Genomic DNA, 21,142 nt, shown 5'->3' on the forward strand with positions numbered 1-21,142 from the left:
CTGTTTCCAAACTGTAGGGAATCTAATCAAATCCTATCTGTGGAGTGAAAGCATTAATGTTACAGATTGATGCAAAGTCATCAAACTGAAAACTTAATTGTTTTACTCAAAAGATACTGCCTTATCTGAATTTTTCTATCATTTTACTTTTTCACTTTAGATATCCAGCATCCACACTATTTGTTGCGTTTCTTTTCAGTGCTATTCACTTTTTATTGCAATTAAATGTTAGCAAGTAACTCATTCTAGCCGCTCTGGTAAATAATTATTCTCAACTTCTGAGCTCGTTTTGATAATTGTCAGACTACCAATCAAACGTAAATAAATTGTTATCAGCTCAATTGCTTCGAATATTATACTGATCCATGCCTTAACACATTTTCAGTAGGCGATTTTTCTGGCATCTTATAACTGTGGGAGTACTGAGGAAGTACTATTTTCAGAGGGTGCCTTTCCTGCCCCATGGAATGGCTGGCTAGTACTGTGGCTGGCATGCTCCAGAGGCTGTGACGACTTGTAAAACTGGTGGAAATCCAACTATCATGCATTATGGTTCCAGGGAAGGCTTTTTTTTTTACAGTATGTTCGTTAGCCATCAACTTCCCATTGTTGAAGGTGAAGTGGTGATTCACTTTCAAGAAAGCAATCTGTTGTTCTTAATTGATCTGGCCGACGTGTAACACCTGACCCCCGCAATATGGACGACTATTAATTGCTCTGTGAAATGGCTTACCAAGCTACTCAGTTTAAGGGTAATTAGGGACCAAGAATAAATTTTGAGTGACGCCTTTGTCACATGCACAACTAAAGGATCAAAAATGATACTTGGCATCCCTTGCTTCAAATCCAATGGGATATTTTTGTTAGACTTCACCCATTTATTATCTCGGTAATTCTCATATGTTCTTTCTGCCACAGATCAGACATATGACATAATTACTATTGGGGCGCCAGCAGCTCACTGTCAGGCCTTCAAATCTGGGGGCTTACGAAAACTTCTGGTCAAGTTTGTAGAAGCCAAGAAAAAGTAAGTTAACGAGAACTTAAAATCCATGAAGTTTGCTAAGATTTGTACTGCTTTTCCTAATATATCAGATATTGTAGCATGAAACTGCTCATTAGTTGTTGCTTCATTTGGGTTTTTTTTTGTTTTCTTAAAATCATCAAAAATCAAGGAGGTACTGGACCTTAAAGCATTTTTGGAAATTAGCTATGTGTGGTATTAGGACTGGGAAGGAGCCAAGTCATAAGGAAGTAATCCTAACTATAGAGGAATGGGAGCAAATAAGGCTTACTGACAGTTTGCCTGTCACACTTCTGCACCCCTTCACAGTGTAAATTGAATGTAAAAGTAGCAATATTTTAAATACTGCACCTTTTAAACAAAAATGAAAGCACCAAACCCTCAAGGTGCTGTGATCTCCATTTACTTTGCTGAGCAGAGGAGCTTGTTGGTCTTTCCAACATCTATTGCAACGGAGACCAAAAAACAGTCACTGGTGCCAGTTGTTTTCTTTCCACTGCCAGATTGCCTGAGGAGTCAAGTGGTCTGCTTTTAATTTAATTTCATGCTTAGATAGAAATAGGACCTGAGCCATCCATTTATTTTGTGTATTGCCACTTGTGTACCATATGGTATCAGATTCACTGAAATTCTTGTTTCTTAGCTAAATAGCTTAAAGATTTCCACTTAAAATCGCTAATATTATAGTGCTAACATTATGCAAACTGTAAGTAATTATTTACCCTTCCTGGAGCATTAGAGTTTTATTCAATATGTACCTTAATTATAGACCAAGTTTTCCTGCTTTTAATCCCTAATCTGAAGTTAGTTGAGATATTGATAAACTATAATTGCTTTTATGGACCCTTCATAAGAGAACCATATTTCTTCTCTTGATTTCCAACACGTGATCTGCTGGCACATAATATTACTGACATTGGCTGATGAGGATAATGCCTAAATAATAGGATTAAGAGAAATAAAGTAAACTATTCATTGAAACTGAAGAGTGAAAATTTTGGATTTAAATTGCATGTTGTAAGTTTATTTTCAAATTGCCATAATTACAATGGGGCTAAGATTTAATTTCAAGTTGTTTGGTTGATTGCTTTGTAGACATCCTCGTGATCTAATAGATCTCAATCTACTTGCATGAATAATTAGTTGAGCGTTGTGCAGACTGCACACTGTTTTGTCACCCTGATAGCAGATGGAATCTTTAAATTTAGTTTTAGCCCAAAATTGCCATTCCATTTTTTTTTGCAAAATTGATCCTGAGTTTAAAAGTACAGCTTGTTTTATTTGCTGATTGGTTTTTGATGATAAGCAACACTGCTTGTAACACTCTTCTGCAATTGTTTTTGTTCTGTTTGTTTATTCTTTTCCCCTCAGCGTTTATGAGGAGGGTTGGTGAGTTACTAACTGTTGACAGCTAAGCTTGATCATTTGGTTTCCATGTTCATTTTATGTCCTGTTTCACTTTCTTTTCAAGCCAAAATGTGTTCATAATTTCTTCACTAGGGCACTAACCATTGTTTGTTGAGAACTCCACATTTAACCATGGGTTACTCATTAAAATTACAAGAGTTGCATAATGTTGCCATGTAATTAATACATGTATGTCTCCGAGCTACATTGTAATATTCCATGTCCAGAATAATTCCATTTTCTAACGCAAAAAAGACTTTAAACCAACCATTATGCATGCATCAATAGATGTGGATAGTGTCCTGTTAGGTTATACCAAGCAAGTCTTTCAACTGATTTAAAAAAAAAACTTGAAGGCAGTCATCATGCATGCGTGGTTAGCAAGCAGTTATATCTGGGAGTAATTTAATTCAGTCACTTCAGCATATGTCTCAAGTAGTCTCTCAGTATGCATTCAATTTTTTTATTAATTTTTTCTCTTGTCAAAGCTCCATCAGTTCTTGCACCTCTGTATAGTAGTTTGTTCCTAATCCACTTTTAATCAGATACTGGAGGGAACATCAGCTGACTGGTATGTTCTTTATCGGTTTATACACTCCCGTGTTGGAACCTGCCTGGTGTCTCTTGTTTATCTGCATCACAGACTGAGTTTGAGCACTCTGTTGTGGAGGAATGTAAAAATGGAATGCAGAATGTCGTTGCTTCAATGTTCTCAAAAATAAAATAGACTTGTTTTCAGCAATATTTAAATTAATACTACGCTATTTATTTGCTCCAGTTGGATGTATCAAATCTATTCTGAGAGAAAATTGCTACCTCAATCAGATCATTACTCCTATATTGTGTAAGTTTTGAATGAGTTTAAGACTGCCACTTTTTGCCCTAAAAGTGCCAAATCAAACTTCAATTAAGGTAAGATATCTTAAAAGATTCCACAGCATCTGAAGTGAGTTGTTTCACTGTGCTACCATACAGTAGCAACACAAATGGTGTCAGCCTCAAACAGGCTACTACTGTCAGGCCGAAAAGGCATTTACCTGTCGTGATAATGAATAATGGGACATATGAATTTCCGTTTTTGCTAGGTTTGGAGGCAGTGCATAGCAAAGATTGGCGACTGTAGCATACTGGATCCCTGCAATAGACAGGCTGCTGACCATCACCAGCTATACTCTTAATAAAAAGAGTTCGAAAATTTGATTGCACAATTGGATAGCATTTTGTAAATAATCCCGAGTGTGCTGTGAATTACATTGACAACCAATTCAAGATTGTCAGTTGGACACATGGTTTAGTTCTGAATGTTGAACACTATATATTTTAATCCACCGGGCCCTGCCCTTTGCAGGCAGAATATGTACAAATTGCACCTGTTTCAACTTAGTAATATCTCTGATATTCACTAGCTTATTACTGACGACAATGCCTTGACCAATCTGCCTAGTTTAAGTTTAAAGTTTAGAGTTAACTGTAAGTCATCATCTAACAGGTATATTCTCCATGGCAATGCTTCTTCTACCATCAGAGCCTGTTTGTCAACCAATCAGCAAACTCTTGTACAGAATAAAATGTTCTTTTGTTACATTGGTATTCCTGTGAATGCCCTTTTAAATGCATGATGAAAAGCTTTGATGCACATGTCTTTTTTTCAGCAAAAGTAAAATTCTGTGTAGAGTAGATTGTCTGGTTTGAATTCAAATAGTTGCTATTGGTAAGTGTCCTTCATCAGTACTGTTGCTAGTTACAGTAATACAGCACAGCATATTTATGGGAAGCTTTTTTATAAGACTATGCTGTTGGCAACTTAATCTAAATAGGTGTCTCCTAAATTTGACCTGAAGAGTTCCAGTTTCAATTAATAATTCTATTTGTGTCATTGTTTCAGAGGTAGATGAAATAATATGTCAGTTGCTACTGTGGGTTTTTACAGTAGTGCATTATTTCATGCAATTGAATTGTCCTGAAGCCTAAAGGTCCTTGTGACTCCGGGCTAAATTGAATCTAAGATCAGGTGAAGTAAGAATGTTTTAATGTTTATAAATACTTTTCATTGTAATATAACCTTGCTTATATTAGGGTTACGCTTTTTTTTAAACTCTTTGATCCAAATCAGCATTGGAGCTGAGTCATAGTCGCTCATATTTGACTGTTCTACTAACCACAAAAATCACCAAAATACCTTGAATATTTTGAATGAACTTCAGATTTTGGATTTTTTTTTGCTTGTTACATTTTAAATGCCACTACCCATGAGAGAGAGCGCAGCAAATTATGTGGCACATTTTTTGCTGTCAGACCTTGGTATTTGTGTAATTGATCAGTATGATCAGCACAATGGTTTTCTCCATAATGAGTCTAAAGAAAAGAAGATTTAGTTTATTTGAATGTGGGACCCCTAAGAACGTCATGTTGCACCTTACTCTCATGTTAGATCATGACTCCCAATTTACATTAAGTTTAGTGATCATGAAAAGCTGAAGCAGCTTCCCACTGAAATGTGCCATCAATTCTTTGGTCACCATTTCACTCTTGATATGTAACAGAATGTGGAAAAAAAACTACAAAAATGTAAGCGTTCTGGAAAGTCTAGTGCCAGCTTTGTGATCATGTGAAGCACTAAGATTAAGAGACGGTGAGGGTACAGAGAGGAAGAAAGTCCATCTGAATTGACATTTCTGTCTCTCGAATTTAAAATTTCCTAAGCAGTGTAAATCTTCTTTCTTACAGTTCTTCATCTAGCTCCCAGTCTATAGTATACATACCACAAGACATAATAAGAGCTAAAGAGATTATAGCAAGTATTAATACCCTTAAAACGCAAGTCAGTTATTATGCAGAGCGACTATCAAGAGCAGCTAAGGAGAGATCGGCAAATGGCCTTGAAAGAACACTTGCTATTTTGGCAGACAAGGTAAGTAAAGTTTTTTCGGTATTATATTGATTTTTTTTGTACTAGTGTTATAATGCCACAATGCTGCATGGCCCTTTCATTTAGTTACATTTTTAACCATCTCTATTGAGCAAATTTCCCTTTTCCAAATGCTTCCACTGGTTTTGCAAGTGGCTGGTTAATTTCTAAAATGTTTCTGATTTATTCATTAAAAGTCACAGTTTTACAACAACTGCTGAAGGAACGATAAATTGGTTTTCTTCAGGTTTAAAATGAGTTTTGACTGCTGAGAACCGATACGGTTTTTCTAACTAGTTCCCAGCCCCAATCTGTTCAGTTATCTGAAAAACAATCACCAGATGTTGGCAAACAAAAGCTCTTGTCATCATCCCACAGACTAAATTTTTGTTATCCAGAGCTGCATTTGAATACCAACCTCTCAGCTCATGTTTGTCTGCAGCTTGTTCAAACAGTTATACAAAGAGTGCTTGCTAGAAGTAAAACAATGCTGGAAGTAAACAAAGGAGTTGATTCTGAAGATCTGAAACAAAATATATGTATTGCTGAAGAAACTCAGCAGGTCTGGCAGCATCTGGAGAGAAAGCAGAAGTGGCATTGCAGGTCCAGTGATCTTCCTTTAAAATCGATAGCTCAGAAAAGGTCATCGCTTTGCCATCTCGCCACAGATGCTGCTCGACCTGCTGAGTTTCTCCAGCAATTTATATTTTAGTTTGCTTTGAGTCTTTGGTTATTTGCTTTTCAAAACATGCAGCATTCCTTTGAATTGCTGTTTTTTTTAAAACAATTCTTTATGATTTTGGTCCATAATCTCTCAAAGTGCAAAAGAGAAAGTATGTTTCTTATATCTCAAACATTTCTTAAATTAACGTTGAGTTCCTTGCTGGGCATTTAACTGAAGTTGCATGCTTTCTTAAAAATTGCCTTTTTTCAGTGTTCCAATTGATCTTCTGATCTCTCTTTTCAAAAACTTACCTTCTCAGAACTTAAACCAGAAGTCTTGTTCACTTGAATCTCCAAATGCCTAAATGACTTTTTTTCATCACTGCTTCCCACATTACATCAGTAGTTACGTTTCAAAAGCACTTGTCATCTTTTTCATTACTTTCAGGTTAGGGACTTTATCAAAAAAAAGCTTTGCTTTTAGCCAACCCCTATAGGTTTAGATTAGATTAGATTAGATTACTTACAGTATGGAAACAGGCCCTTCAGCCCAACAAGTCCACACCGCCCCGCCGAAGCGCAACCCACCCATGCCCCAACATTTACCCCTTACCTGACACTACGGGCAATTTAGCATGGCCAATTCACCTTACCTGCACATCTTTTGGACTGTGGGAGGAAACCGGAGCACCCAGAGAAAACCCACACAGACACGGGGAGAACGTGGGCGGCATGGTGGCACAGTGGTTAGCACTGCTGCCTCACAGCACCTGAGACCCGCGTTCAATTCCCGACTCAGGCGACTGACTGTGTGGAGTTTGCACGTTCTCCCCATGTCTGCGTGGGTTTCCTCCGGGTGCTCCGGTTTCCTCCCACAGTCCAAAGATTGCAGGTCAGGTGAATCGGCCATGCTAAATTGCCCGTAGTGTTAGGTAAGGGGTAAATGTAGGGGTATGGGTGGGTTGCGCTTCGGCGGGTCGGTGTGGACTTGTTGGGCCGAAGGGCCTGTTTCCACACTGTAATCTAATCTAATCTAATCTAATCTAAAAACGTGCAAACTCCACACAGTCAGTCGCCTGAGGCGGGAATTGAACCCGGGTCTCTGGCGCTATGAGGCAGCAGTGCTAACCACTGTGCCACCGTGCCGCCCACGGTTTGATACAGAGAATAATGTGTTTCATGCTGCAAGCCCTCTCTCGGTTAGTACTCTTTACCACCTACTGAGTTGTGGTGCCTCGAATGGTATTGAGCAACTGAGAGGTCTGGAAGCAACAGTTGGGAGTGGAGATTCTCTCAGAGACATGGGAGGATATTTGGGAGAACTGTAACAGAACACATGCTAAGCAGTTAAAAGTTCTTCGTAGGGTTCATTTGGCCGCAGATCGTCTTGCGAAATTCAAAAAGGGAGCATCTCCAATGTGCCCCATATGCTATATAAGCATAGGTACCCTCACTCATTCTGCCACAAGCTTCGTATGTACTGGAGCGCTGTGGTAGAAGTAATAGAGAGTCCTGGGGACCAAAGTTAAAGTAGACTCGGTCTCTCTTTTGGGCTTGCTGAATTTATCTTCCTTAGGTGTACATGGCAATAAAGCTACTTAACATTCTCACTTACTGTGCTAGGAAGAACATTTTGATGAGCTGGGTGTCTGAGAACCCTCTGGGCCTGTTCAGGTGGCATAAGTTAATTATGGAACACATATCTCTTTGGATTTCCTCACAAACATGGTGCACCATAAAACTGAATTTTTTTAAATAATAATCATGACAGCTTTTTTTGAATTATCTGGAAGCAGATTTGTCTGCCATTTTAATTAGGGCATTTGTTTCGCCATGATGATTAGGTTTTGTGAGCCTTGTGCCCTGGGAGGAAGATTCCAGAATAAATACGGATATAATAATTAATGTTCTCGAAGGTTGGGAGCTTCGGTATGGTTGAGCTGAGTGGCATTATTTTTATTTATTTATTTATAGATTTGTAGTGAGTGTAGTTTTGATTTGTTTTGTAGAGTAGGGTAGTCGTTAGTTCACTGTAATTGTTACAGTTTTAAATTATGTTTTTGTAATTTTATAATTTTGTTAAAAAATTCTCAAATTATTTTTTTAAAAACACTTGTCAACGGCATGGCATGTATAACAGCTTTCCTTTTCTTATATGCCATATTATCACAGACAGGCAGGCAGTTCATAAATGTATACTGATGTGATACATGCTGATCTTTTTAGTTCTGCCTGTAAGTGACTTCCCTTTGTTCTTATAATCAATTGTACCCGTGTTGAATAAAATGATACTTGCCTTGCTTTCCTTCGACCTGAGCAGAGCTCTAATGTTTTGAAGAGCGTGTTGCGAGGAACTGCGATATCTGTCGGTAACAAAAATTGGATGGATGGAAATAGCATACCATAGTATCTGGTACATCTTAATGACTGATTTTTAGGAATCTTGCTTACAGCATTGAAGATGTACCTGATTTCCTGAATAGAGTGCGTCAGAGTGAAGAACAAAAATGGGAGCAAGCTTAAGATCAGAAGGCAATTTTAAAAAAAAAAAGATATAGCTGATTGCAGTGATAATCTTGGGAGTTAATTAACAAGTTCTAAACTGACATAATTTTGACTGTATATTGCTATGTTAATGAACATCTTAAATCGTAATGGAGAAAAGCATAGTCTGAGTGTGGAATATGCAGTGCAAATTATGCACATTTTCTTTAGATATAAAAAATTAACTTATTTATATTTCCTTCACTTGTCATTCTCTCTGTTTGCTTAGACAAGACAACTTGTCACTGTTTGTGACTGCAAGTTACTGGCAAATGCAGTTGAAGCCCTTAATGCTGCCAGACCCAATTATATCGCTTCTAAATCATCCCCATCAGGCGAGGCAGATCAAGTGATGCTGAGAAATGACCAGGATACACTTATGGCCAAGTGGATGGGCAGGAATAGCCGCTCTTCCCTACACGTTGGTTGGCATGAGGAGGAATGGGTAAGTCTGTTAGAACAGGTTGCAAATGAGCTGAGATCTGTTAATATTGGTTGTATTGCAATCTGAGTTGTGGTACTCCACACAACTGCAGCAACTTGCTATGGTTCTTTAGACAGTCCCTTGTAAACCAATGACCACATACATCTAGAATGACAAGAGCAACATGTACAGGAACATCACAGTTAGAGTCATACACCATGGAAACTGACTCTTCGCAAATTAAACTCGTCCCATTTGCCTGCATTTGGCCCATATCACTGTAAACCTTTCCTATTCATTTGTCCTTTAAATATTGTACCTGCATCTACCACTTCCTCTGGAAGTTAATTCCATGTATGAGCCACTCTCTTGTGTGAAGAAGTTGTCCCTCGGGTCCTGTGTAAATCTTTCTTCTCCTCACCTTAAAAAATATGTCCCTAGTTTTGAATCCTAGGGAAAAACCTTTTGTTATTCACCTTGTGTGTGCCCCTCATGGTTTTATAAACCTCTTTAAGGTAACGCCTGAATAATTAGGTGCTTATTTTTGATCGGCACAAACTCAATGGGCTGAAGGTCCTTTTCCTGTGCTTCAGTTATTCTGATTCTAATTTACCTGCCATTGAAAGGAATTAATCCCATCCTTCAGTGGGCGGCACGGTGGCACAGTGGTTAGCACTGCTGCCTCACAGCGCCAGAGACCCGGGTTCAATTCCCGCCTCAGGCGACTGACTGTGTGGAGTTTGCATGTTCTCCCCATGTCTGTGTGGGTTTCCTCCGGGTGCTCCGGTTTCCTCCCACAGTCCAAAGATGTGCACGTCAGGTGAATTGGCCATGCTAAATTGCCCGTAGTGTTAGGTAAGGGGTAAATGTAGGGGTATGGGTGGGTTGCGCTTCGGCGGGGCGGTGTGGACTTGTTGGGCCGAAGGGCCAGTTTCCACTCTGTAATTAATCTAATCTAATCTAATAAATTAGCATACATTCTCTAATAAGAGGGTAACTCAATTACAGAACAATTTTAAAAAGTGGTGACAGTAGAGCACAACCAAAGTAAAACTTTAATTCCAATAATAACCCGTGCTATTGTTTTTTAAGCATTTTGTAATATTATTTGCAATACCTCAATGTTACATTTAATGTGAAGAGCAAAGCAATTAGTCAGCAAGCTTGTCATTGCTATGTCTTTTACTTCCAATATTTTGATGCTGACTGAGCCTCCATGCCCTGTTGCCTCACAGCGCCAGGGACCTGGGTTCAATTCCAGCCTTGGTCGATTCTATGTGGAGTTTGCACATTCTCCCCATGTCTGTATGGGTTTCCTCCAGGTGCTACAGTTTCCTCCCCACATTCCAGAGATGTACAGGTTAGATGAATTGGTTGTGCTAATTGGCTGTATCAACACGGACATCTACTACAAACCGACCGACTCCCACAGCTACCTGGACTACACCTCCTCCCATCCTGCCCCCTGTAAAAACGCCATCCCATTCTCCCAATTCCTTCGACTCCGCCACATCTGCTGCCAGGAGGACCAGTTCCAAAAACGCACAACCCAGATGGCCTCCTTCTTCAAGGACCGCAATTTCCCCCCCGACGTGGTCGACGATGCCCTCCACCGCATCTCTTCCACTTCCCGCTCCTCCGCCCTTGAACCCCGCCCCTCCAACCACCACCAGGACAGAACCCCACTGGTCCTCACCGACCACCCCACCAATCTCCATGTACAGCGCATCATCCACCGTCATTTCCGCCACCTCCAAACGGACCCCACCACCAAGGATATATTTCCCTCCCCTCCCCTATCAGCATTCCGTAAAGACCACTCCCTCCGTGACTCCCTCGTCAGATCCACACACCCCACCAACCCAACCTCCACTCCCGGCACCTTCCCCTGCAACCGCAGGAGGTGCAAGACTTGCGCCCACACCTCCCCCCTCACCTCCTTTCAAGGCCCCAAAGGAAACTTCCATATCCGCCACAGATTCACCTGCACCTCCACACATATCATCTATTGCATCCTCTGCACCCGATGTGGCCTCCTCTATATTGGGGAGACAGGCCGGCTACTTGCGGAGCGTTTCAGAGAACACCTCTGGGACACCCGGACCAACCAACCCAACCACCCTGTAGCTCAACATTTCAATTCCCCCTCCCACTCCACCAAGGATATGCAGGTCTTTGGACTCCTCCATCGTCAGACCACAACAAAACGACGGTTGGAGGAAGAACGCCTCATCTTCCGGCTAGGAACCTTCCAACCACAAGGGATGAACTCGGATTTCACCAGTTTCCTTATTTCCCCTCCCCCCACCCTGTCTCAGTCAAATCCATCAAATTCAGCACCACCTTCCTAGCCTGCAATCTTCTTCCCGACCTATCCGCCCCCACCCCAGTCTGACCTATCACCCTCACCTTGACCTCTTTCCACCTATCACATTTCCGACGCCCCTTCCCCAAGTCCCTCCTCCCTACCTTTTATCTTAGCCTGCTGGACAAACTTTCCTCATTCCTGAAGAAGGGCTTATGCCCGAAACGTCGATTCTCCTGTTCCCTGGATGCTGCCTGACCTGCTGCGCTTTTCCAGCAACACATTTCCAGCTCTGTGCTAAATTGTCCCTTAGAGTTCAAGGTGTGTTGGTCGGTGGAAATGTAGAGTAATAGTGTTAGTGAATAGGTCTGGATGGGTTACTCTTCCGAGGATCAGTGTGGACTTGTTCGGCCAAATGGTCTGTTTCCACACTGTAGGGATTCAATGATGATTCTATGATTCAATCTATTTGGGACTTTCATAAGAACAGGACTGAAGTTCCCACTTGAGACAAGTTGGTAAACATGTGAAATAACTTTTGTTCACCCTGCAGCTTTTAGTAAAAAGCTGATGACTTTTTCAATCTTCCCTCACTCAATTTTGATGGTGCAGAGTTAAAAATTTAGCCAATTTAATGGAGAAGGAGACAGTTGATCTGTCTTGCTCGTGATAGTTGTTTGAAAGACATATCAAGTTGGTCCCACTTTGCCAGTCTTTCCTCATAACTTTACATTTGTCTTTCTAATATGACTTCAAATTATAGGGATTTTAATGAAGCAATTCCTGCTCTGAAAATGATGGTAGAAATTATTCATTGAAGTTTAAAATAGTTTTAAAAATAAACAAGCAACAGAAAAAATTCCTAATTCTCGTACATACCATTGGAGATAGTGATAGAAAACCTTTCTTTCAACCGGACTAAATAGGTTGTGTCTGTGCGTACTGCCAGGAATTTTTTTTAATGAAGGATTTGCGCTGCAAGCACAGCACATTGACTGCCTTGATCTAGAAATCCAGTTTTGTTAGTACTGTTTACTCACTCACTGTCTGTCTCACTTATATTTTTATACACACGCACGCGCGCACACACTCGCTATAACCTCACTTGTGTATGTATATGTACATATTTTATTGTTGTTTACTATTTTTAAAAATTATTAGTTTTACCTGCCAAGTATCTCAAACAGGTCAGGCAGCATCCAGGGAACAGGAGAATCGACGTTTCGGGCATAAGCCCTTCTTCAGGAATGAGGAAAGTTTGTCCAACAAGCTAAGATAAAAGGTAGGGAGGAGGGACTTGGGGGAGGGGCGTCGGAAATGTGATAGGTGGAAAGAGGTCAAGGTGAGGGTGATAGGTCAGACTGGGGTGGGGGCGGAGAGGTCAGGAAAAAGATTGCAGGTTAGGAAGGTGGTGCTGAATTTGATGGATTTGACTGAGACAAGGTGGGGGGAGGGGAAATGAGGAAACTCACCTCAAATTCACCTGGACAGTCTCAGATTCCTCCCTCCCCTTCCTCGACCTTTCTATTTCTATCTCAGACGACCGAATCAACACGGACATCTACTACAAACCGACCGACTCCCACAGCTACCTGGACTACACCTCCTCCCACCCTGCCCCCCGTAAAAACACCATCCCATTCTCCCAATTCCTTCGACTCTGCCGCATCTGCTCCCAGGAGGACCAGTTCCAAAAACGTACAACCCAGATGGCCTCCTTCAAGGACCGCAATTTCCCCCCCCGACGTGGTCGACGATGCCCTCCACCACATCTCTTCCACTTTCCGCTACTCCGCCCTTGAGCCCCGCCCCTCCAACCGCCACCAGGACAGAACCCCACTGGTCCTCACCTACCACCCCACCAATCTCCATGTACAGCGCATCATCCACCGTCATTTCCGCCACCTCCAAACGGACCCCACCACCAAGGATATATTTCCCTCCCCTCCCCTATCAGCATTCCGTAAAGACCACTCCCTCCGTGACTCCCTCGTCAGATCCACACCCCCCACCAACCCAACCTCCACTCCCGGCACCTTCTCCTGCAACCGCAGGAGGTGCAAGACTTGCGCCCACACTTCCCCCCTCACCTCCCTCCAAGGCCCCAAAGGAAACTTCCATATCCGCCACAGATTCATCTGCACCTCCACACACATCATCTATTGCATCGTCTGCACCTGATGTGGCCTCCTCTATATTGCGGAGACAGGCCGGCTACTTGCAGAGCGTTTCAGAGAACACCTCTGGGACACCCGGACCAACCAACCCAACCACCCTGTGGCTCAACACTTTAACTCCCCCTCCCACTCCACCAAGGATATGCAGGTCTTTGGACTCCTCCATCGCCAGACCACAACAAAACGACGGTTGGAGGAAGAGCGCCTCATCTTCCGCCTAGGAACCCTCCAATCACAAGGGATGAACTCTGATTTCACCAGTTTCCTCATTTCCCCTCCCCCCACCTTGTCTCAGTCAAATCCATCGAATTCAGCACTGCCTTCCTAACCTGCAATCTTCCTCCTGACCTCTCCGCCCCCACCCCAGTCTGACCTATCACCCTCACCTTGACCTCTTTCCACCTATCACATTTCCGACGCCCCCTCCCCCAAGTCCCTCCTCCCTACCTTTTATCTTAGCCTGCTGGACAAACTTTCCTCATTCTTGAAGAAGGGCTTATGCCCGAAACGTCGATTCCCCTGTTCCCTGGATGCTGCCTGACTTGCTGCGTTTTTCCAGCAACAAATTTTCAGCTCTGATCTCCAGCATCTGCAGACCTCACTTTCTCCTCAAGTATCTCAAACAACCAGAATTGGATCACCTGCCCTGTCAGTCTGTTTCCATGCTATCTAACTCTATAAATGCCCTTGTAAATGCTTTTAATAATATGTAACGCCCTCTTTTTATTTAAACATTTAACACTGTAAAGTATAATGAAAGCAAACACCATACACACCACTTCTGGAGTTTCAGACCATGGGATAAATGTAATTCAGCGTTTGTATTATTTCTTGAGCTGCTCATTGGTGGTGTTTTTCTATGTTCATCTGAGTTCAACTGCTATAATCATAGCACTAATTTTTGTAAATATGTATTTTATGCATAGACATAATGGATTGCAATGTTAGCTTCCTATTTGCCATCCTTAATTTCAGATTGACTGAAGAAAGAGGAACAGAAAATGCTAGAAATGCACGCACGATCTGAAACAAAAATTGCAATTTTGATTCTAGGTCAGGGTGACTTGCCTATTGACATAGGCTAGCATCTGTGGAAATACAAATAAGAATGCCAAAACATTATTTCCATGTTTCAGCTTGGCCATGAAGGGATCCAGACACTGGGCTTGAATCTGATGTCTGACCCCTTCTGAATTCAATGTCTGTACAAAGGAGATCAAAACGAGCTTTCCTGTCCACACATAATCTTCGAGATTGTGTTTGTTTTTGGTTGCAATAGCAATGACTTAATAATTTAATGACTTAATCAATTTTATAACTACTGCCATTTTTCTCTCCTTTAGGAGAAGGTGTGGCTTAACGTTGATAAAAGTTTGGACTGTATTATTCAGAGGGTGGACAAACTTCTCCAAAAAGAACGGTTACATAGTGATAGCTGTGAAGATGTTTTTCAGTGTGATACTACCTCTGCCAGCAAGAAAGGTAACCAAGAATATCGTGCATACTGGATAAATCCAGGGGACTTAGATGAGAAATGTTCTCGATCTCCATCATCATGTCGTTCATCCAATAACAGAGCTGCGTGTGAGTGAACATTACCATTTGCTTTCCTTTCTAACCCTTGGTACGTTAAGTTAAAATCATTTTAGTTGAGTTTAAAAATTGGGGAGAAAGCACCCAGGCATTAAATCCAGAATTAAGAAGAAGTGCTTTGTGCATACAGTGCCGCCAGCAGGACGCAAGTCCACCCTACCAACCCTTTGCAATTTTGTGAGTCGCCTGAGCTGCTTTTGTTGCAGGCTTCTGTTGCTGGCCTAAGACCCTACATCCTGATGAATTGCTCAAGATCATTTAGGTGATCAGCGATGCTCATGCTAGTTGCAGTCCTGCTCTTTCCCTTCCTGATCCTCTCTCCCTCATCACCCTTGGCCACTTCTCCAAAATCAATGCCGCCAGATTGGTTTATCAGATGACATTGTACTGTCATCAATAAAAAGCTCGAACTCCTCTAACATTAACGTTGGCTGTCCTTTAAATTTGAGATTTCTCAACTTGATAATTAATTGGCAACGCAACAACACACTTATTAAATACATACAGTCTTTTCCTCCAGTTTGATTGAAGCCAGTGAGAATTTTGTTCAGAAACAGAAGGTAGGAAAACAGCCAATTTTATGCAGCCTAATAGCAAAAGGTTTATAAGTTGTGTTTCCATGAGGCTTGGAACAACACACTCATTGATAAGGAAATGCCCATCCTGATGCTTTTTAGCAAAACATTCTAGTTGTAATAATTGGATCTTCTAACTGCTCCAAATAGATTGGTTTCGTCCAGTGATCTTACCAAGGGTTAGTTTCCATCTCATTTTTTCTTTTGTATTTTGATATTTTAATGGTTTGTTCATCATGCTGTCTGCATTTTCCATTGCTTGATCTTTCTAATTCTGCTATCTTTGCTTTTACTGTCATATTTAATCTTTAGCTATCTATTTATATGTTGGAAGTTAAAATTTGGTTTTAGGTTCCAACTGTCAAAGCATAGCATGTTTGTCTTAAACCATGCTCATAGAGGGTTTGGGTGGCAATATAACTGTAGAATTGCAGTGATCAATTGTTTCAAATGTACACATACACTCACACCTTCAAGAATTCCATCTAAATGTGGACACTGATAATACATTGAGATATAAGGAAAACATAGACTTCCTTTGACTAATACAAATGAAACCTAATTTTCACGGTAATAAATAAAATATCACCTAGGGTTTATTTATCAAGAATGAATGAAGGTGCATCTTAAATTAATTTCCCTGTTCATCTCAGAAGAAACCCTTCCATGTAATATTTATTCTTTATCTTTCTACTTTATATTAAGGACTGTCATTTTGTCCATAAACCTTATTTCTTTATTTTTCGATTTTGTACCTAAGTACCTTTGTACCTAAGATGACGCCAGGAGTGGCGACTTTGTACACTTTTCACTGTACTCTTGTATTTTTTGAGTACTCTTGTATTTTTTGAGTACTTGTGACAATAAAATCTAATTCCTATTATGCAGATGTTAGTGAGGCATCGCACTAAAGTGTGGAATTCAAATCTCTGTTTTAAAACTGAAATGTAGACTCTGGTGAGAGTGACCCTGTTGACATCAGAGCAGTATTTGATTGAGCGTGGCACCAAGGAGTCCTTGCAAAACTGGAATCAATGGGAATATCTTCTGCTGGTTAGAGTCAAAAGTAACACACAGATGCTAGTGGTGTTACATGTCAATCACTTCACTCCCAGGATATCATTAGAGGAATTTCTCCGGATAGTGTCTTAGGCCCAATTATCTTCAGCTGCTTTCTCAATGATATTCCTTCCATCCAAAGATCAGAAGTGGAGCTATGTGCTAGTGACTCTGTGCATTGTTCACCACTATTTGCAACTCACTAGATACTAAAGCAACCTGAGTCTATCTAAGGTAAGATCTGCATTGTGTTCAGGGTTGACTGATGAGTAGCTAGTAACATTCAAGGTACACAAGGGCCAGACAGTAACATCTTCAAGAGAAAATCTGACTAAATAAAGCTGGAAATTTCTGGAGAAACTCAGTGGGTGACAGACTCGATGGGGGGAGAAAAGAGTTAACATTTCGAGGCCAATATAACTCTTCAAATTGAAGAGGTTGGTGTAGTAATGGGTATTATGCTGTAGCAACAGGGGCAGAGGAGCAAGCAGAAGGGATGATAAAGGAGCTCCAGAGCAAAAGGTGCTGGGAGTGTTAATGAGAATAGAGAAGAAGTGTTAATTGATTATTAATAGCAGAAAATATGTCAGCTTAATGAAAGAAAAAATGTAAACAAGACACTGAAATGGGAGGATGGGGGAATTGAGGACTAATTGAAATGGAGCATTCTATTTACAATTTGATATTGTTGAACTCAGTGGTGAGTCCTGAAGGTTGCAAGTGACTAAGTTGAAAATGAGGTGCTATTCCACCAGACTGTGCCCACCCTCCCCCTCCATTGACACAGGTTGACATTACTGTCATGATATTGTTGAATCTTTCACTATGAACATCCTGGGGTTTACCATTAAACAGAAATTGAACTTGAAGGTCAGTGTCTACAAGAGCAGGTCAGACGCTAAGAATGTTGCAACAGATAACTCATTTCCTAACTCCCTAACACCTGTCCATCATCTACAAGATGCAAGTCAGGATAGTGATAGCATACTTTTCACTTGCCTGGACAGATTTTGGCTTCAGTATTGCTTATGAAACTTGGTGCCATCCAAAACAAAGCAGGCCCATTTGATTGACAATACATCCACAATTTTCACAATTCACTCCCTTCACCAGCACCACACAACATGGCAGCAGTATTTATCATCTGCAAGATGCACTGCAGGAACACAGCTGGACTCCTTAAGCAGCACCTTCGTTGTATGCAATCCCTGTCACTTAGACGATCATTGACAACAGATGCTGGGAGCCCAGCCACTTTCAAGTTCCTCTTCTAGCCACAGACTTTCTTGCCTGGAAATTAGATCATCATTCTTGATCAACACAAACCCAGGGATAGCCAATTTGATAAAGTTTGCTTTTGTTTCTTCACACAAGCTTTTTTGTCAAGCTCTGCTTAGGCATATGCTTTAATATAAATCAAATGCTTGTGTATTTCTTGTTTTTTGCCATTAAATTTGCACCCAAAATGATTTGCAGAGTTTCTGGCGTTTCCCACCTTAAAAAGAGCTTTTTCTTTTCATGAAGACTTTGAGAGTTTCGAGCACTTTCCAAATTTAAATTTCAGTAATAAGTCTTTGTTTTACTGAGTCACTCAGATAAAATATTTAAGTCTTTGTGCTTTATTTTCAATCTATGCTTCCTATATTCTTACTATCTCATGCCCATTACCTGTTTGTATGTGCCTGTGTGTGCGCTTCAGATTGTTGCATTTGACAGTAACTTGCATTTGTTTACAGGTTGATATATTTTATTGATGTTCTTGGAATTTATAAACACTGAGATTATAACATAAAAAGAAAATAAATTAATAGAAACATACTAGTCTATCCAGTATCAACAAACTTTCTTAATGCAATTGTCAAACCAAAGATATTTGATCGCAGTTATGTGAAAGCTTAGTTTTCTGCTATTCATTAAGTTGCTAGGCCCTCAAGTCGTTGGGTTTAGAACCCTATTATTTAAGTGTAAAATCCTATTGATTAAATGCAAAATATATCAAGTACACTTAGTTTGTTAATGCCATTATTTTTAGACACTGTTACCTTTCCACCCTGATTTGTTGTATTAATTTATATTGCAAGTCTGAATTCAAATTAAGAGCAACTTTTTGAATTTGGAATAAAAGTTCATTTTCTTTCCTTGTTTAATCTGAAGATTTGAGTCTAATTTAAACCAAGAATTTTGTTTTCTGTGAAATCTCACTGCTCATTATTGCTTGTTTAAATGACTTGAAAATTGACCACAAAAGGAAGCTTCGTCACTTGAAACAAAAAGCAGCTTTATAGTCTAATTTTTGTCCTGTTGCATGCTGTGCGATGAGTTGCTGCCTTAAATAACTCCTAAGTACTTGCTCCTACATCTGGGCATTTTTAATTTTTAAATAAATAAATCACAGGATCTTTATTCATTTAAGCATTGACTTACTGAAGTCTGTCTTCAAAGCATATGATCTAAGAAATTGACTACCAATTTTGGCAGCAGATTTTTTTTTCTGCTTAATTAAAGAAAAATCTCCACCTATGCAATAATTTCTGATGTTCAGAATGTAAAACTCTTTTAAAGCAAACAAAATTTATTGTAGTTTGTGAAAGTGGAGTTTTTCCCCTTGTGTTGACCTTGGACTCCTCCATCGCCAGACCATAGCAACACGATGACTGGAGGAAGAGCGCCTCATCTTCCGCCTAGGAACCCTCCAACCACAAGGGATGAGCTCAGATTTCTCCAGTTTCCTCATTTCCCCTCCCCCCACCTTGTCTCAGTCCCAACCCTCGAACTCACCTTCCTAACCTGCAATCTTCTTCCTGACCTCTCCACCCCCACCCCCACTCCGGCCTATCACCCTCACCTTAACCTCCTTCCACCTATCGCATTTCCAACGCCCCTCCCCCAAGTCCCTCCTCCCTACCTTTTATCTTAGCTGCTTGGCACACTTTCCTCATTCCTGAAGAAGGGCTCATACCAGAAACGTCGATTCTCCTCCTTGGAGAGGAGCCTGCTGCGCTTTTCTAGCAACACATTTTCAGCCCTTACTGAAGCGTGGCCTTTTTTTTTTGGTCAACCATCCTTCACTAAGACCAATAGATTGCCTGTGGTCTGTGTACCCAGAGTCCTCAGTTTTCCATAAGAGTCGAAGGAGGCTATTTTGCCCTTTAAATCTGCTCTGCCATTCAATGCCCAAATGCTTGGTCAAGGTAGAGTTATACACCAAGAAATGCACCTATTGGTCCCACTCATCTGTGCTGACCAGATATTTGAAATTGATCCAATTCCCCTTGCCAGTATTTGGCCCATATCCCTCTAAACCCTTCTTATTCATGTACCCATCCAGATACCTTTCAAAAGTTGTAATTAGAGTCATAGAGATGTATAGCACGGAAACAGAACTTCGGTCCAACTAGTTCATGCCAACCAGATATCCCAACCCAATCTAGTCCCACCTGCCAGCACCTGGCCCATATCCCTCCAAACCCTTCCTATTCATATACTTATCCAGATGCCTTTTAAATGTTGCAATTGTACCTGCCTGCTCCACTTCCTCTGGCAGCTCATTCCCTACACGCCCCACCCTCTGCGTGAAAAAGTTGCCCAATAGGTCTCTTTTATCTCTTTTCCCCCCTCACCCTAAACCTCTGCCCTCTAGTTCTGGGCTCCCTCACCCCAGAGAAAGAGCTTGTCTATTTACCCTATCCATGCCCCTCATGATATTGTAAACCTCTATAAGGTCACCCCTCAGCCTACGACGCTCCAGTGAAAACAGTCCCAGCCTATTCAAACTCTCCTTATAGCTGAAATCTTCCAACCCTGGCAACATCCTTTTGTAAATCTTTTCTGAACTCTTTTTCAAGTTTCACAACATCCTTCCGATAGGAAGGAGACCAGGATTGCACGCAATGTTCCAAAAGTGGCCTAACCAGTGTCCTGTCCAGCCAACTCCTGTACTCCATGCTCTGACCAATAAAGGAAAGCATATCAAATGCCACCTTCACTGTCCTATCGACCTGCGACTCTTTCAGGGAACTATGAACCTGTACTCCAAGGTTTCTTTGTTCAGCAGCACTCCCCTCGGCCCTTACCATTAAGTATATAAGTCCTGCTATGATTTGCTTTCCCAAAATGCAGCACCTCTCACTTATCCATCTGCCGCCATTCAGCCCAATGGTCCATCTGATCAAGGTCCTGTTGTAATCTAAGGTAACCATCTTCACTGTCCACTACTCCTCCAATTTTGGTGTCATCTGCAAACTTAGCTACTATACCTCTTATGCTCACATCCAAATCATTTATATAAATGATGAAAATTAGTGGACCCAGCACCGATCCTCGTGGCACTGGCCTTCAGTCTGAAAATCAACCCTCCACCACCATCTTCTGTCTTCTACCTTTTGTGCCAGTTCTGTGTTCAAGTGGCTAGTTCTCTCCTTATAGCTCAAATCCTCCAACCCTGGCAACATCCTTGTAAATCT

At 41.1% G+C, this 21,142-nt stretch overlaps 1 protein-coding gene across 18 annotated transcripts in view; it reads left to right on the top strand.

Moving 5' to 3' along the window:
* The window catches only part of LOC122550870 (inositol polyphosphate-4-phosphatase type I A), a 208,463-nt gene that overhangs the window by 131,064 nt on the left and 56,257 nt on the right, over positions 1-21,142 (top strand). For 12 of the 18 annotated variants that reach the window (XM_043692246.2, XM_087988345.1, XM_043692245.2 and 9 more), the window contains 5 exons: positions 919-1,027; positions 2,396-2,413; positions 5,159-5,342; positions 8,776-8,991; positions 14,796-15,036. In XM_043692246.2, the coding sequence (XP_043548181.1) occupies positions 919-1,027; positions 2,396-2,413; positions 5,159-5,342; positions 8,776-8,991; positions 14,796-15,036 (768 nt within the window). The remainder of the gene's footprint in view (positions 1-918; positions 1,028-2,395; positions 2,414-5,158; positions 5,343-8,775; positions 8,992-14,795; positions 15,037-21,142) is intronic. The other 6 variants (XM_043692249.2, XM_087988346.1, XM_043692257.2 and 3 more) reach the window with 3 other exon arrangements.

Source organism: Chiloscyllium plagiosum, unplaced genomic scaffold (genome assembly GCF_037043375.1).
Source record: "Chiloscyllium plagiosum isolate Xiang-an unplaced genomic scaffold, Cpla_swu_hap1 HiC_scaffold_6, whole genome shotgun sequence".
Taxonomy (NCBI): Eukaryota; Metazoa; Chordata; class Chondrichthyes; order Orectolobiformes; family Hemiscylliidae; genus Chiloscyllium; species Chiloscyllium plagiosum.